The following is a 17,211-nucleotide window of genomic DNA, read 5'->3' on the forward strand; positions in this document are numbered from 1 at the left end:
TAGGAAGAAAATTAACTCTTATCCCAGCCGAAACCAGGACACTGCAGCTGTTTGAAGAGTGCAGAATAGAAATGGTGTGGTATCATGAGGAAGGCAGCTAAAGGCTTTATTTGTTTCTGACATATAAGGTGGTTGTCTAGTTGAAATAACAAGCGTATGTATAGTTTCTGTTTAGAGACTACCAGGAGGCTGGTGGCTTTTAGTACCTCGCTGTCTGTCTGAGCATCAAGTGCCCGTATGGACGCTTGGACACACCAGACATCCGCAGGCTGCTCTGCGGGTCATCAGGCTCTGTTAGTGCTGAGTGTCGGCAGGCAGGACGGGGTAGCGAGGAAGTCCCTCTAAGCGTGTGGTACAGGCGGTGGAGTCAAACGGCTGCGAAGAGCTCTCAGTTGGTATGGAGAGTGGATGATGTTGGGGATATGGAATGACATGCTTATGGGTTTTCTTTTATAAGGTGTTTCCTTCCATGAGATCTGACATCCTGTTTCTGTTAAGCTGAAAATGATGTGAGTTGGATGAGAGATTGCTAGAGCCTTCTGCTTTTTTAAAACATTTCAACGTTGCACTGAAGAATGATCCCTTTGCATGCATCTTTCCACCGCATGCTGGGTCCTACAGTAACTTTCATCATTTCTCTGCGACAGGCCAGTAATGAATGTGCATATTTAGTTCCCTGCCATTCCTGGATATTCAGTGGGGAGAGCTTGGGACGGCAGGGGCCTGGAGGCAGTGCTATGGGTTTCCCATGCATTCTCATGTTCCTGGAAGTGGATGCTTTGTGTGGCGAGCGGCATGCTGCATGTTAGATATGGATGATGAGTAGGGCTGTCTGGCTGACCTCTCAGGTAGTTAAGTTCCTAATGGGTGCAGGAGAGGGGTTTTCTCATCCTTGTCACCTGTGGCACGAGGGAGGGTGTGGGCAAAGCAGGGAGGGGTGGAGGGGAATGGATGGGGAAGTGTCAGTTCTCACCCTTTCAGAGACAGCCAGCAGTATTGCTGCTTTGGCTGTTGGAGGAACTATGCCTGCAGAGCCCTGGAAAACCACAATACTAACACATGATTTGTGTGTAATCTCTTGGTTGAGGCGGTCTTGCCATGTAGATACCAGGTGAAAAATCCCCTGCTGTTGTTTTCTACCTGAAGAAGGATAGAGAGCTTTCTGTGGTGTGACATTCAGGTGACCAGTGACACCAGGACTGTATTGACAGCGTGCTTTGTCATCCGGAGGCCAAACCCAAAACAAGGGTTAGTGCTCCTGGAGGCAGGGCAAGATGACAAGAAGCACAGGCCACTGACGTGGTAGGTCAGGTGGGGACTTCCCAGCCTCCCTGGTCGAGCCTATTCCTTTTGCTGCTCTTTCACGCGTGTGACTCCAGCAGATGTATCATACAGCAGATGTATCATACAGCGCGGTGACTCCAGCCGATGTGTCATACAGCAGATGATGTGTCATACAGCAGATGTATCATACAGCGCAGAGAGCTGCGTTAGCACTGTTTAATTCAGCCATGGTGGAGGTGAGTTTCTGGAGCAAAGCAGCACATTAGGCTATGCTCTTTGTGGACAATGTTTGCATAGGAAGTTGTGTAATAAACTGTACTGTCAGTACTACAGACCTGTCCTTTCTCTGCTGTTCCTGTAGTTGCAGTCATTGGTAGTTTCTCAAGATGGTAGGCGCCCACATGCCTTCCTCCTTACTAACCTGGCTATTTTCCAGTTAATTTTCTCCTCACTCCTGAATTTTTGTGGCATTTAAAGGTATAATCAAGTGCTTCAAACCAACAGGCTGTGCCCTGTACTCAGCAGTGCTGTCTCTTGCTTAATGCTGGGTGCTGCTTTGCACTGCCTCACCATCTCAAAAAGGTCATGAAGTCCTACCTTGTGTACTTTGTGTAGCCCAGAGTATCTTTTTGGGCGATTGTTACCTGAGGTCTATTGCATGACTATACGGTGGTGCTACTGTACCTCTTGCAGCATTACAGCTTGTTCAAAAACATGCTTGTGATGTTTGATCTCCATTATTAGCATGCTTTGCAGTGATATCCACTGAAGACCGCAGTTGTAATTAAGAATGTGGGCGTCATCTCTGTACATGTTTGGGTGTTAATTTTTCAAGTCTGCTGGAGCAAAGATGCTCTAGTCCAGGTGTGGTTCATGTGAGGTAAGGGCCTTGAGAGAGAACTTCTGCACAGAAGTAAAATGAATGTAGATGGCTGGAAGCAGATCGCTTCTGACTTTGCTATCCCTGAACTGTTTTTGAGGTTGTGATGGAGGTGCTTGGTTACCAGCCCAAGCACTAGTCCTGCCTGAGATAGCCATACCTGTGGTTGGAAAGGTTACACGTTGCTTATAAGCAGCAGTTGAACATTCTTGATCCCGTTTTCAGGACAGACCTCAAAGAGCAGTTGGAGTTGCTTTTCCTGGGAGTGTAAGGATAGGTGTGTATAAGCTTCTGATTTCCTGGCTGCAAAAGGGTTCCTTGGCTCTTCCACCATGCCAAAGTTCATCTTCTCTTCTTAGCAGAGAGCAAGAAGGATGGGTAGATGCAGGTGGTCCTCCTCTCGTCCTCAGTGTTAGCTGCTTTCTGTTGCCCTGTAAATAGGGGGCTCTTTCAGGAACTCCCTTCTAATTATCTGGGAGTTTGTGACTGTTCCTACAGACCGAGCTGCTTGGGATGTGAAGTAACACGCTGGTCTGAGCATCACCACTTTTCATCTTGCTGGCAAGTGGGAGCAGCTAAAGACTTGTGACAGTCTGTGAGCAGCAGAGGCTGCAGCCCGAGAGCTCCCTGTTAGGGACAGGGATACGAACTGTTTAAGACAAAAACTGCTCACCAGCAGCTCAGACATCATATGCATTTAATATTTTATGGATTGTGAATTATTAAATGATATCGATGAAAACAGGTAGTGCATCAAGCACTATCTTTTGCTAATAGTCGACATTTTATAGTATTGCTTTCTGTTAAAGTTTAAATTGAAAGACTGATGTAAAACTGATCCCAGGATGGTTATCTGCTGAAGAGTGTAAAAGACAGCAAATTGTACTTTCTCTTGATAAAGTGTTTGCTGTCATACTGAGGCTGAAACCATTTTGCTCAAGGACAAGGCTTGCAGACAGAGTTAATAAAAGTGGGTGTATTAGAGTATATTATCTCTCCCTCCAGACTTGTCCTGCCTCTTAGACTGCTGTGGCTACAGCAGAGTACCTGCACTGAAAGTTTACAGGTGTGTTGTGGAGGAGACCTTTAATGATTTATTAAAAATGACAGCAAAATATCTTTATGAAATAGAAGAATCAGCTCTCAACAAAATTAGAGCATCTTTTAAATTCCGGTGGTTCCACTGCTGGAGTTGAAATTAATTTATGCAAAATTCAAGTTAATCTGGCAAAATTAAACTTCTTTTAATACAGAGTTGACTAACTGAAAGAAATTTTTATAAAAATCTTTTATTGGGACTTTGGCATTTTAGTTTAAGGAATTTTTCAACCTTAAAAAAAGATGTCAGTTATTCAGGCACTGCATGTTGTCTTTCCCATAAATTTAAAGGACTTACCCCCAAATGTGACTTTCCCTAAAAGAAATTAATGAAAAAAATGTGTATTTCCTGGTATTTCTATTTCTTGGTTCTGTATAAGTGGGAGAAGCACTTACATTGCTTTACTGACAACTTCTGTAGCTATTAGTTCTCTTCCTTCTCTACTTGACTTTAGAAGGATAAATGCTTTCAATATTTTTCTGAAAAAGCTGCAGAAATATGTATTTCCGTAAGAGTGTCAAGTAATTCCATATATACTGCAAACTGTAAAGGGAAATGCATTGCAAACTGTGCTCTCAATGTCTTTTTTTCCTTTCTAGCCTCCCAGCTGAGAGACTGAAAGTTCTGGCCTGCCTGAACAAGCTGAGACAGCAGCACGTGGACGTAATGAAGGTAGCCCGAGCGCCGCGTGGGGACGATGCTGCTTCCAGGGCCTCGCTCGTGCTTGGCAGCGCTGTCTCTCTCCCTGTCTCTCTGCCTCCCCTCCTTTTGGCTTGGTGGTGCCAGCTGGTGCTGTGGTGGTGCCTTTCCTTTGCAGAGCAGAAAACTCTGAGCCCTCCTCCTTGATAGTGGGTGGTCTTTGAAAAACCAAGTTAACCAGAAAAAGTGTTAAAATCATCAGCTAAGAGCTTGATGTGGGCACCTGGCGGTTGTGAGAGATTGAATGAGCAGATGAGCTGTTTGAAATGTGTTGAGAAGCTCCCCTTTCACATTTCTTTTTGTGTAGAGCCTCCCCTTGTTTTTTTTTATTAGTTTAGCCCCAGGTCTGGGTTAACAGACTCCTCCTCACTTCCACTGTTTGCCGTGTCCAACAGTTTCTCACAGTGGTGTGTGTTGGTTTAACTTGGGCCAGGGCTGCATGCGTTCCTTGGTAGTCTGCACATCTGCTGGAGCCCAGTCAGCTCAGTGACCGAGAGTAGAGAGAACACAGGAAAACCTTACTTGCCTCAGTATTTTACCAAGATATGTCTGTGATGAAATGGTTTTATCTGCTGTTTTGAGGCAAGGATTAAATGTGTGTGTTTATCTTCTCTAGTAAGTCACTGTAGTTACTCAGATGTCTCTTAAAATGCGTGCTTAGGGATGATCAGGGAGTACTACTTTCATATTTCAGTTATCTTGGGTTTTGCATTTTTTTTTTATGAAAAAGGTAAGAATCATAATTTGCACTCTGCAAAATTTCACTTGATTTTAAAGAACATGAATAATGTCAGACCAAATGCTTCTTATTGGATATCTCAGACATGTATTGCAGTGTCCTGCTTTAACTGGAACAGCAGGTTAATAAAGGCGGGTTTTCTCAAGTGTTAAGTTTTGGAATTACACAGGTGCAGATAACATTTTTAGAGATTTTGACTTTAATTCCCTTGCCCTCTGAAATACACAGCTTTGTCTTTTTTGATGTCATGCTTAAGTAGTTCTCCAGGATAAATCTTGATATAGGGTAGACAGGATATGGCTGTTTTACAGGAGAAAAAAAAACAATCACCCTTTCCCACCAAATACCTGACCATTCTAGATATCCTTTACCTTGGTGCCTGTTTCTTTTCAAAGTCAAATTTTAAATGTTAATTAAAGTATTGTTTGGCTTTTGTAGGTTTTTAATGATCCAATTCATGGGCACATTGAAGTACATCCCCTTCTTGTTCGTATCATCGACACACCTCAGTTTCAGCGCCTTCGATACATTAAGCAGCTGGGTGGCACTTACTTTGTTTTTCCAGGAGCCTCTCACAACCGCTTTGAACACTCTATAGGGTAAGGTGATGTTGTCTTGCATGCACATCTCTTGCATTTGGATTTCCCCGAGTTTGGCTCCACTAACGTGGAGTGCCAGCCAAGGGGCATCGCTGTCTTTGGGCATTGGTGAAAACTGCTATGGTGGCATTTTGGTCTCACAAATATTCCAGGACATCCTGTGTGATTATAAGCTGTTCCCTTGAACTTCATTTAATAAAGACAAATAAAGAAACCTACAAGATGAATCAATGTTAGATTTCCTCCCCCGTCCCTTCTTTTTCTAAGAATAATGTTAATTAAAAACTGTGAGCGCTTTATGTTGTCCCTGGTCAAAATTTGAGTTTTAAAGCATAAAGCTGGGAAGGGTACTGGGGCTGCTATAAATGGCTTGCCAGACAGTTGTAATCCCCTTTTATTGTCCAGCACAGCTAAAAGCCATTTTGTCTGTAATGTTTGCATTTGTAGTGTGCTTTATGCAGTCTATGACAGATTGTCAGGCTGTTAGCTGTAATATAAGTTAAACAGAAACATGATGGACACGAGGATTCCCAGGGTGTTGCTGGGTCATTCACACTCCACAGAGAAGCTGATTAATGGCAAATTTAAGCTTGTTTTAAAGGTATATTCCAAGGTGCAGAGACATTAAACTAGTCAACGGTTTTTATTCAGGTGATCTGGCCAGCCTGAAGTTGCTTTTGTTAGTGCTGAAATATTGTGGAGTAAGTCTGGCTTTTGCCCCCACTCTGTGACACTAACAAGATGCAAATGGCTATTGCAAAAGGGTCAAATCAGTGAGGCAAGCTGGAATTGATTGCATCTGGTAAACCTGAAAAGACAACAATGTGAGGGATATAAACAAAGCTCTCACAACAGGAGTCTGAAAACTCCAGTGGTATCAACAACCTTTTCTTTTAAAGAGTTCAATTAATCTATGTAGTTAAACTTAGGACAGTTGTTCTCAACTGGTGTATCATTTTGAAGATTTCTACAGAGTTAAAATAGAAGTGAGCTTTGTGTGCTTATTGGTCTAGTGAAAAAACACCAAACAGTAAAATTTGGTCTAATAAAAGATACTACCTTGTCATGTAAAGCCTTGTTTTGCCTTAAGATGTTCTGCAAGGGGGGGACTATTGAGGCAAGTAGAAAAGGAAGTTGGTGTAGAGCTTGTAAACAGCTTATAAGAGTATGTGCCGTATGTTTGTTCCTGCTGTTTTCATATCATGAGAACATAGGGTCCCATTCAGTGAAATTAAACGTCAAATCTAAAATGAATGAAAGGAAGAGAAATAATTGTCATAAGCTATTGTTAAAATAGCAATCTGAAAGAAGAACAAAATCCTTTGGTGACTGTTGTGGACCTTTGCAGTTGCACTGACTGGAAGTCAAAGGATGATGTGTAAGCTGTGGTGCTTCAAGATGCCCACTGTCAATAATGCACTGCTGTTCGCTTACACAGTTACGTTGTGGTTGTGCATTATGCAATACTGCAGAATGCTGTTGTCTCCATGTTTTGGGCATGGTATCTCATGCTTTTTTGTTTTCAAATATGTTACTGATGACTAAAACTCTATTACAGGAAATAGTTTGTGAAATAATTCTCTTGCAGGTCAGGGTTTGAGTATCTGTTGTGTGCTACCTCTCGGACAGGGGCTGTGACTTAATGGGGCAAGATAGAATAGGTGAACTGCTCTTTTTTCTGTTTAGCCTAAAAACTACTATATTCACTTTCTTTTTTTTCCACCTTTTTTATTTTTCCACCTTTTTTTTTTTTTCCCCCTGCAACAGGGTGGGCTACCTAGCAGGATGTCTGGTTCGTGCACTGAAGGAGAGACAACCAGAACTGGATATAACCCAGCGAGACATCCTCTGTGTAGAAATCGCTGGGCTTTGTCATGATTTGGGTAAGCAACACTTGAGATGGTTTGTTGCTCTTGGAAAGCTAACCTGGATGAAAAGCTGGCTGCAAGATCAGAACGTGAGAGCTGTTTTGGGGTGCTTAGTGCGTGGCCATATTCCGAGACAGGATTTATCTGTTCGTGTTTGGTCTGGAGTACATCTGTGGAGGCAACTCCACTTGGTGAATCCGTAGCCACTCTTAGCCAGTTTTTTGTCTTGTTTCCATATGGTGTTTAGAGTTCTGCCCTCAGTGGCTGAAGCGTCTGCTTCCTTCTGTGATGTCCTCAGGTCTCTTAAAACATTTCAGAATGAAAATTAGTGGCCCTTTCAAAAATTGTTATGATTATTTTATAACTACTTATTTTCTTTAGAACTGGCACAGAGTAATTAATGTTCTCAGTGTTACTGCAGTATTTGCCTGTGGTGTAGGTAATGGAACTGGCTATGTTAAGTGCAGTAGTACTTAAGGTGTCTTAGGAAAGTGTACTCCCTATAGCTGAATCTTCCTCATAGATGATGTCAGGATCAAGTCAAATACAAGAGAATCCAGATCCTTAGCTTGCTCAAAATATCTTTACTGTCAACTATGTCTCAGATTAAACCTGTGTAATCTTTATTTTTAAGGTCATGGGCCATTTTCACACATGTTTGATGGAAGATTTATTCCACTCACTCGTCCAGATTTGAAGTGGAAGGTAGGCTTTTCACTATTAAAGTAAAAACAGAAACCTGAAATTTTTAAAGGGAGAATAATTCATCTTTAAAGAATGCCAGTGCTTGTGAGAATATGGTGATCATCTAGCCTTTTCTTACTGCATTATTTTGATGGCATAATTAAAAATGAGAATGTTGTCTTCTAATCTTGGGATGATTTCCTTGTTGTTCTCTTTAACTGTTTGTTTGGGGAACGTCGGCCCCCTCAGCGTGGCCGTGAGCAGATGCAGCCTTACTAGCAAAGCAGAAAGAGGTGTGGGGAGAAGTAAGTGAGGGCACTTCCTTGAAAGTGCAAATGCTCTTGAACTCCTGTGTACTTTCATGAGGTCTGTTTGTGTATGCATGTCCTCTTCCTGCAGATGTCACGCTGAGTGACACAGAGGAGAAAGCAAATGTCTTGGTCTTGTCAATGCCTATAGTGTGACTCTGAAGAGGCAGAATTTGTTAGGACTGCACTAATCATTTTAAGTCAGCATTACGCCTTAAAATGCGTAGTGCGAGCTTTCTTCAGAATATTTTACAGATGCAGAATATCAACTGGGAGCTTCCTTTCCAGTTTAAGATTTTAGTTCAGGATATTTAATACAGTGTTTAGAATTCAAACTTTTAGAAACGTTGAACAGAGTTTCAAAGGTTGTTTGCTGTGAATGAAATGTAATGCAGTCTTTTCGGGCCTCTCTCTGCTTGTAGTTACTAAGCAAAATCAGCTGAGTAAACCTGTTAATCTTCTGCACAGCAGAATTGGTTATTTTCTCTTTTAGCATTGTAACTGTCTTACTGCTGTTTGTTAAAATACAAAATTAACAGCTCTCTGCTGAAGAGTGTGTTTCTGGACTCTGTAGACTGGGTGATTTCCTGTTTGGTTAGATATAAAATAAGTAGAAAATCACCCAAGTGCCGGACTTTCACACTACCATGCCCAGGTGCCCTGCCAGGCAGTGCTGCTGGGTTGGGAGAAACCTGTGACACTGCAGGAAAGATGCTTAAACTTTGTAATGCAACATTGAGGTGGTTTTTTTTCACAGCATGAAACTGCTTCTGTTGAAATGTTTGAGCATCTGATCGCTTCCAATAAACTAGAAGAAGTCATGAAGTCATATGGTCTTGTCCTGGAAGAAGATATAAACTTCATCAAGGAGCAAATAGGAGGGCCTATAGATGAAACCGCTTGTGAGAAATCGGTGAGTCAGTGTACTGCTCCTGTGGTTATCCCAATAAGTGTCTTTAATTTTACTGAAAGACTAGATAATTTTTGCTTCTGCTATGTTTTATTATTTATTTTTAGCCCCATGAAATTCTGAGAATCCTGGCACAAGAAACGCTAGAGAAGTGTAGTGTTTATTTCTTACAGTGCTGGCAGAAGGTGGTAGCTTCACTATGTTACGTGCTTACATCTTCCTGAGAAGCTCTTACCTCGAAGTCTTCAGATTAGAGGAAAGTTTAAGAATGTTATTTGTATTTAGTGAACCTAATTCACTGTAACTAGACTGGTAGAACTGAAATTTTAATGGAAACCTTAAATGACCAGGTTAGGGTAACAGCCTGTGTACTGGATGCCTGAAGGCGGTGGTGATGGGAGGTCGTGTTTTCAGGTGGCTGTATGAAGAAAACATGGAGATAGTTTAGTGTAACAAGCTGATAATGGATAACAAAACTGAGAACTGGCAGAGATGAGGCAATGAGCAATGCAAAGCCCAAGTGCCAGAGCCACATCAGCTTTGATGACAGTAGTAAAATGTTTGGATTTATTGCAGTTACAAACACAGAGGCAGGGATAAGACTTGAAGAAATGTGTTGCCTCAGGAGGCAAGAAAGAATAGATTATGATTATTAATCCTTGCAACTCTATGAAAGAATTAAGTCCTCTCTCCTCACTTTGCACTTTACAACTCTTGTCATCTCTTCAAGGACACATGTTCAGTTGCTACCAGAATTAAGAGCCCGTCAGTGGGAGATCTGTCATGACAATCTGGTTCTAATCAGAATTTGTATGTTGTCCCAAACAAATCACCCACAAATGTTAGCACTTACCCATTATTTTCTGCTGTAATAGTGTGTAGTGCTGCCATGTGTACTCCAGCACTCTGATGACAAACATAGGGAACTTAGCATAATAAAATTCAGTTTGAGATCTTATAGGAAGGGGATATTAATTTACAAAGTCTACAAATGGATTTTTACCCGCTCGCACTCGTTTGCTCACAAATCTTGCTGCCTGCTGCTGCCATTGATCTTGTACCAGGTTCTTACCCATTGTCTGTTTTTCCTTGTTTGGATTATATGCCTGTTTTCCAGCAGGATAACAGGAAAAGGAGTGTCATACGTGATACGTGGCAACCTTCTTGCCACCCTCCTGGTGTTAGGCTGCAGGATCTTCCACTGGCAGTCATTTGTACCGTGGTGGTCTTACCAGAGTACAGGCTCCTCTGCGATGAGGCATCTGTGCTGTGATGCTATCTTGTTGCAGGCCTTCTGGTCCTGACATGAACAACGGGTTGTTTATGCATTGAATGTAAACAGTGTCCTGAATGTTGTCCCAGTAGCAGAGCTCTTTGTGATCAGCACAGAATATTTTTATCTGTGATGTGCTCTCCTCCTGCTGCTTACACACATTTCCATTCTTACTCATACCAATTTTAATATTTCTGTAACTCAGATAGCATGAAAGCCATTTATCTGTTTATATACAATGTTTTCTGCCTTCAGAATTTCAAGGCCACTTTATGGCATTTTCTGTTTAGCTGAAGAATCATTAAATTTTCAAGCAAATAGTGTTTATTTTATACAAGTGCAACTTGTATCTTACTATTTTGGTGTTGATTTCCTGTTTGCCTCATGGCTGAATTATGCCTCGTGGGTTAGGATTTTAAGTAGCTGGCTGTTTATACAGTTTTTGTTTAAAACATCTAAATAATTGTTTTAAAACTCTGTTCTATAAAGTTGTATGGTTGATTGCAGAAGACTGCAAGACAGTGACATGTTTGTGGGTTTAACTAATTCCCTGAGGATTAAATGATTCCAACCTTTTCCCATCTTTGTTGCTATGCATTTTTTTTGGCATTTCAAAGCTGCAGGCTTTGCTTTAGTAGAATGGGAAATGAAATACTTGTGTATATGGTTTTTGTTCTTCCTGGTATTCTGGGAAGTCAGCTGCTTAAGCCCTAGTTCTGCATTTCTAATGCCTGACAGCTTCTGAAAGCTCTTTTATTGTATTTGTGTTCTTTGCTACCTCAATGTTGGATGTTTATTACAGGCAAAATCAAAGTGTATTCCCACTGGTTTTAAAAAATTGTTCTGACATTGTTTGCACACTTTAATTTCTTATTGTTTCTGATTTTTTTTCTTCTCGGCTCCCCTGTTGCTAGTGGCCCTACCGTGGTCGACAAAAGGAGAAAAGTTTCCTATATGAGATAGTAGCTAACAAAAAAAATGGCATTGACGTTGACAAATGGGATTATTTTGCAAGGTACAAATCTTATGGTTTTTGGTTTTTATTATGAATTCCTACTGAAACAGTGCTACTATATGTACAAGTATGATCTCATTGTTAAACACTCTCTGTGGAATATTTTTAGGGATTGCCATCACCTAGGAATCCAGAATAATTTTGATTATAAGCGATTACTTAAATTCACTCGGGTCTGTGAAGTAAAAAACCAGAAGCATATCTGTACCCGTGACAAGGTAAGCAGTGTGTGTGAACTGAGGGAATGCTCAGCAGCAAAATGCGTGCGAGGTGTAGCAGCACACTGAGATGGGGCATGGGGCATGGCAAAGCCTTCCTCAGGCAGTGTAGTACAGCTGCACTCTGGGTTGCAGGGGGATGCTGGGGTTGCCTGTGGACGCTTTTTTAGCCCAAGAGAGGAAGAAGTAGTTGCTGCTCTGAAAGCTGTCCTCAGGAGCAACTGGTTTAAGGAAGGGAGGGACAGAGCAAGCCTCTGTTTGAAAGGGCTTGTGGAGGATCCTTCCAGGGAGACTCTACAAAACCATCAGCTGTGCGTGATCCTGCTCCAGGTCTTCTGCGCAAGAGGTGAATGTGGCTTTGGCGAGGGGCTGCTAAAGGAGCAAGAGGTCCTCTTCTTTGCCCAGGCTGCCTGGCGTCACTGTCAGGTCTCTGCTCTCCCACAGTGGCCTGAGTCTGCTTCAAAATTTGTAAATTGTGAAAAATAACTGTTCTGCTCTATGCTGCAAATGGAAGGAGACAATTCATTTGATTCCTTGACTGTTTTAGTTTTCCAATTAAGACAATGTCAAAAGTAAGAGATGATTGGGTTTTTTTTATTTAGGAAGTTGGAAATTTGTATGATATGTTCCACACACGGAATTGCCTGCACCGGCGAGCATATCAGCATAAGATTGGCAACATCATTGAAATAATGCAAGTATTATACTTCCCTTTTCTTGCATTCCATTTATTTTTAGATTCTTGAAACTGTATATCCATTTGGAATATTCAGGTAATCAATAAGGTTTGACATAGAATAAAAGCCACCGGGCTATATAACCCAATTCTTGTGGCAAGGCTTAGTGCTTAGAGTATCATAGAGGCTGTGATTAAAAAAAAAAAAAAAAAAAAAAGAGGAGGACAAAACATCCTTCCATGTGAAATTCAATTAGAGGAAAATTACTAAAGCCCTGAAGAAGCATAGGACGAAGGTGTGCTTATGCTGTTTTAACTGCTGACGGTTGAAGTCAAATCTTTATCTACAAGTTAGAGACCACTTACCTCAAACTGGCTGGTTAATAGAGCAAGGTTACTAACAGAGTAAAATAACGAGCAAGCTTACTGTAGCTCAGCTGAGGCCTGACTTTGTGTTTATGTAATGCCACAGCACGAATTGTTCAGGACCAACTCAGCTGGCTACCTGCATTTGTACCTCTCTTGTTGATGTCTATAGAAGTTTCCCTATAGCATTATTCTTTTTACTTTTCTTGAAAAGCAGAAATACTAGTATCCCCAAATACTTTTTCATTAGGATCTTGGCTGCTGAGTAACCATCTGCTGAGTTTGGAAAAAAAGGAACACAGAGGATTACACAGTACAAGAGTGATTTGTGACTGCTTTCATTTCATAAACTTCAGCTCCTGGTTTAGTCATCCTCTAAAACTCAGACTAAAAATGCTAAGGTTTGACAGTACCTAATGTGTGAGGAGTAAAACAGCCAAGAAATTTAGGTCTTGGCTTACCATAGTTATAGCAGCCTATCCAAATGAGCGTATGAGCTGGAAATGACAACGAGGTACAGGGAACTCTGGAAGAACTTGATCTTTAGAACCTTTTTCCCACCTGAAAACATCACATGTTCATGATGCTCTACGTTTACAATGCTTTGTATTCTCTCAGTAAACTCCTGGAGCAATGAGTCTGTAAAAGGATATGGTCATCTATGAGGCAGCCTCATTGCAGCTGAGTGACCATGTCACTGTCTTGCAGGGTTCTGCAATCGTCTAAGCAATGTTAAACTCATAGTCTGAAGCAGAACAAAGTGGACTTGCTCATTCATTGAATGAAGGTTAAGGTCTGATCTGAACCTGTTTTCAGTAAATGGAAAGGCTGTTGAAATGTGCAATGACAGCATGGAGATAGGACATATTGCAGTGCGATCAGGGTCTGCTGTGTGCTTGGGATACAGTTTAATCTATTGTCTTCTATTTATAACATACTAATGCATTTCTTTTTTGACTCTTGAGCAATAAGGTGTTTCAGAATGATGCTATCCTTAAGTCTTAATTTTGTCTCAAACTAGGATTACGGAAGCCTTTCAAAAAGCAGACAAATTTTTTAAAATAGAAGGCTCTGGAGGAAAACTGTACCAGATTTCTACAGCAATGGAGGACATGGAAGCCTACACTAAGCTAACTGGTATGAGCTCTCAGAATTTTTTTTTAAAGTAAAAGAACATGAGTACCTCTTAAAATGCTGGTTTTACAGCTGTTGGCACAGTGGGCCCTTGCCCATGACTAGGACTCTCAAGTACTGCTTTGTGCGCAGATGGTGGGGCAGACCTGGACCGTCCAATCTCTGTGTTCTCATATCTTGCTGTGAGAAGAAGACCTTCTAGTTTAAATTACTTTTACATTCAGAGAGAGAGAGAAAAGCACCAACTTCTTATCTTCTGCACACATTCAAATTCAGATTATTGCAAGAAGTGCTTCAGGAGGTCTGCCTGTGTCCTGAGTTTGTTGCACTTGTCGCAAGTGGGATGTAAGTCAGCTCTGAGTGATACTACATCTAGCTACATCAGGTGGAGAAGTGCTGTATGTGTGTGAAACTAACCCCAAGGCAGGTTTCAGAGGGCTCTGATGGGGTCTGATTTGATTTGCTTGAGACATTGCTACCCTGCTTGCGAATATAACAGAAGAAAACAGAGTATATGAACAACTTAGTTTATTGCTGAAAGTTTGTGGTAGCTCGAATAAGAGCTTGTGAGAATGGTTCTCGTAGGGTAAGTACACGGAGCAGCAACCTGCTTGAAGACATGTGGGGGAACTCCAGTGTGGTTACGGAGTGAAGCAAACGAGCTGAGACTTGTGATGTTTTCCCATTTCTCAAGGTCTGGCTCAGTGCTGTGAAGAGGAAACAGAAAACTGAACTCACGAAACTGGCTTAAGTTGTGTTGTGTCCTCTGTTATGTAGTTCCACAGCTTCCCACCACCGTGGTGTCTTGGTTTTGTCTGCCCTCCTGGTCTTTGCTGTTAGGCACACCAGCATTCCTGTGGTTGGTGACCAGTGCTGCGGCATGCCCTTACCAGCTTCGTGCAGTATGGGGGATGGAGGCCAGGGTGGGCGAGGCAGACCCTGCTGCACCGAGGGGTTTGTGGTTGTGTTACTGCAGGGCAGAGGATGCTGCACACCCTGCTGAAGAGTGCTCCCAAGTACTGGCAGCTCTTGCAGCACCTGTGAGCTACAGCTCACGAGGACTCCCAAGGCATCTTTCCTGAGTGGCAAGGCAACTTTCCCGAGTTTCTGTCACCAAGCCTTGGCTGGCCAACAGAGAGACTCAAGAACTTGGTCCAAATCTTTGGTCCATGGACAAGGTGACAAGAGGCTGAGGGCACTATTGCAGAAGATCCTGTACCTTAACCTGTGTCATGCTAAAGGCCTTCTGGCAATCCTTCATCTGCCACAGCCACATTCAGTCTGACTGTAGACCTGCTGCATGGAGCAGGTGAAGGGGCTCCACAGAGTGCTGAGATGAGGAGCTGCCTGGCCCTTCTGACACTGCATGCCTCTGCCCCAGGGGAGGAGAAGGGCCTGGCTTTGAGGGGCAGTAGCTACTGGAGAGCATGAATTGTAGTGTTGGGCTGTGGAAGGCTGGGCAGAAAGGCAAGAACTGAGATTAAGTTCTTAATGGGCTAGGAGTTGTTCCTTGGGGACTGTCTGGTCTGTAAGATCAGCTGTGCTAGCAAGTTAGTACCAGACTCCTGTGGTAACTGCCTGCTGACCTGTGGTACCTGGTGAGGAGCACAGCTCAGGGCAAGGAGACCAGGACTGTCCCCTGCCTCTTAGTCTGCTGCAGCAAGGAGCTGCTTGCTGGGGCTGTCCTGTTCAACAAGGAGAGTTGAACAGCAGGGAGAGTGATGCGAGGAATATGCCAACATCGGATGTAACAGTGGACGACGAAGGACGAGTATGTTCTCCTCCTCTTAAACCAAGGCATTTCCTTCCCTGCCTCCAGTGGTTGCAACCTGGGGGCTTCTGAGAGGACAATAGGCTGTTTTCAAGAGTCCCTGATGAGTGATGCTTCTGTGAACCTGTCTAATTGCCTCTTGGATCTTTGCAAATGATAAACATCTGTGAGGTTCTGCAGCAGAAAGTTCCCTAGCTTTCTTCCATGATGGGTGAAGAACCACCGTTAGTTTTTAATTTGTTGCTTCCTGATTTGACAGCAAACCCTAGTTTTAGTAAAGGATGAGACAGCAAACCATTCCTTGTCACTACTGCTTTTGCGCAATGGATGTGTTCACGGGCTGCTTATTTCCCCTGCATTCTCTCTTCTCTCAATCTGAAGAGACCTAGTCTGTTGTTCCTCATGGAGAAGTTCCTGACTTTGATCAACCTTGTCTATAAAAACAACCCTCAGTTAAAGGTGTTTTGGTATATGGCTCATAGCTTGCTTCTGGAGTGTGTTGGGAGCTTCTTAAGCCAGTTGTGGTCCTGGGCAGGGTGTTGCAGAGCTATGCTTGCAGCACGTGTCAAAGCTGCCTAGGTATTTCTGGCCAGGGAATGCGAATAGACACGGAGTACTGTGTTGGTTGTGACAGACGAACAGCATCCTGACAGCAGCAGTCTCTTTAGGACAACCAGAAATAACCTTTCTACTCCGAAGCCACATCAAAAGAAACCTGTGTCTTGCTGCTCCTATTGATGGTGGGAGACACACTGCGTACTTCTGTCATGTGGAGACAGGAGGGGGGACTTTGGTGCTAGCATCCAAAGTCTGAGAAATTTTGAAAAAGGTTTAACGGAAGTACTTTATTCTTTTACAAGATAGAGCACCCTTGTCCCTGAGCCAATTAGTGCTGGGGTTTAGGATATTCTTCTGAACAAGACTGGCTAAATAAGAAGAGGAAGCAACTTCCAATGAAATAATAAAACTTGTTTCAAGGGTGAGAATTAGCTAGTTTTTCCGTCAACAGCTGCTACGAATCTGATGATAATCAAGCCCCACATTATGGTGGGGTCTGCTACAGGCTGCCTGACCAGGAAGATCGAGTGGATGAGGCCCTTTATAGACAGATAGGAGCAGCCTCACGTTCACAAGCCCTGGTCCTCATGGGGGACTTCAACCACCCCGAAATCTGTTGGAAGGACATGGCAGAGCATAAGCAATCTGAGAGGTTCCTGGAATGCACTGATGATAACTTCCTTCTCCAAGTGGTAGAGGAGCCAACAAGGAGAGGTGCTATGCTGGACCTTGTTCTCACCAACAAGGAGGGGCTGGTGGGGAGTGTGAAGCTCAAGGGCAGCCTTGGCTGCAGTGACCATGAAATGGTGGAGCTCAAAATCCTTAGGGCAGCGAGGAGGGCGCATAGCAAGCTCACTACCCTGGACTTCAGGAGAGCAGACTTTGGCCTCTTCAGGGATCTGCTTGGTAGAGTACCATGGGATAAAGCCTTGGAGGGAAGAAGGGCCCAAGAAAGCTGGTTAATATTCAAGGATCACCACCTCCAAGCTCAGGAGCGATGCATCCCTACAAAGAGGAAGTCAGGCAAAAACGCCAGGAGGCCTGCATGGATGAAGAAGGAGCTCCTGGACAAACTCAAACACAAAAAGGAAGCCTACAGAGGGTGGAAGCAAGGACAGGTAGCCTGGGAG

The 17,211-nt window shown here is 43.0% G+C and overlaps 1 protein-coding gene across 1 annotated transcript in view; it reads left to right on the plus strand.

Moving 5' to 3' along the window:
- Positions 1-3,862: 3,862 nt before the first annotated feature.
- Positions 3,863-17,211, plus strand: part of SAMHD1 (SAM domain and HD domain 1) — a gene marked incomplete at its 5' end in the record, with an annotated part of 21,942 nt that continues 8,593 nt past the window's right edge. Inside the window, 9 exons of the mRNA XM_009575330.1 lie at positions 3,863-3,935; positions 5,140-5,300; positions 7,068-7,183; positions 7,803-7,873; positions 8,918-9,073; positions 11,258-11,358; positions 11,468-11,576; positions 12,179-12,270; positions 13,640-13,755. Of these exons, the coding sequence (XP_009573625.1) occupies positions 3,863-3,935; positions 5,140-5,300; positions 7,068-7,183; positions 7,803-7,873; positions 8,918-9,073; positions 11,258-11,358; positions 11,468-11,576; positions 12,179-12,270; positions 13,640-13,755 (995 nt within the window). The remainder of the gene's footprint in view (positions 3,936-5,139; positions 5,301-7,067; positions 7,184-7,802; positions 7,874-8,917; positions 9,074-11,257; positions 11,359-11,467; positions 11,577-12,178; positions 12,271-13,639; positions 13,756-17,211) is intronic.

The sequence above is a fragment of the Fulmarus glacialis genome, unplaced genomic scaffold (genome assembly GCF_000690835.1).
Source record: "Fulmarus glacialis isolate BGI_N327 unplaced genomic scaffold, ASM69083v1 scaffold26023, whole genome shotgun sequence".
NCBI classification, from domain to species: Eukaryota; Metazoa; Chordata; class Aves; order Procellariiformes; family Procellariidae; genus Fulmarus; species Fulmarus glacialis.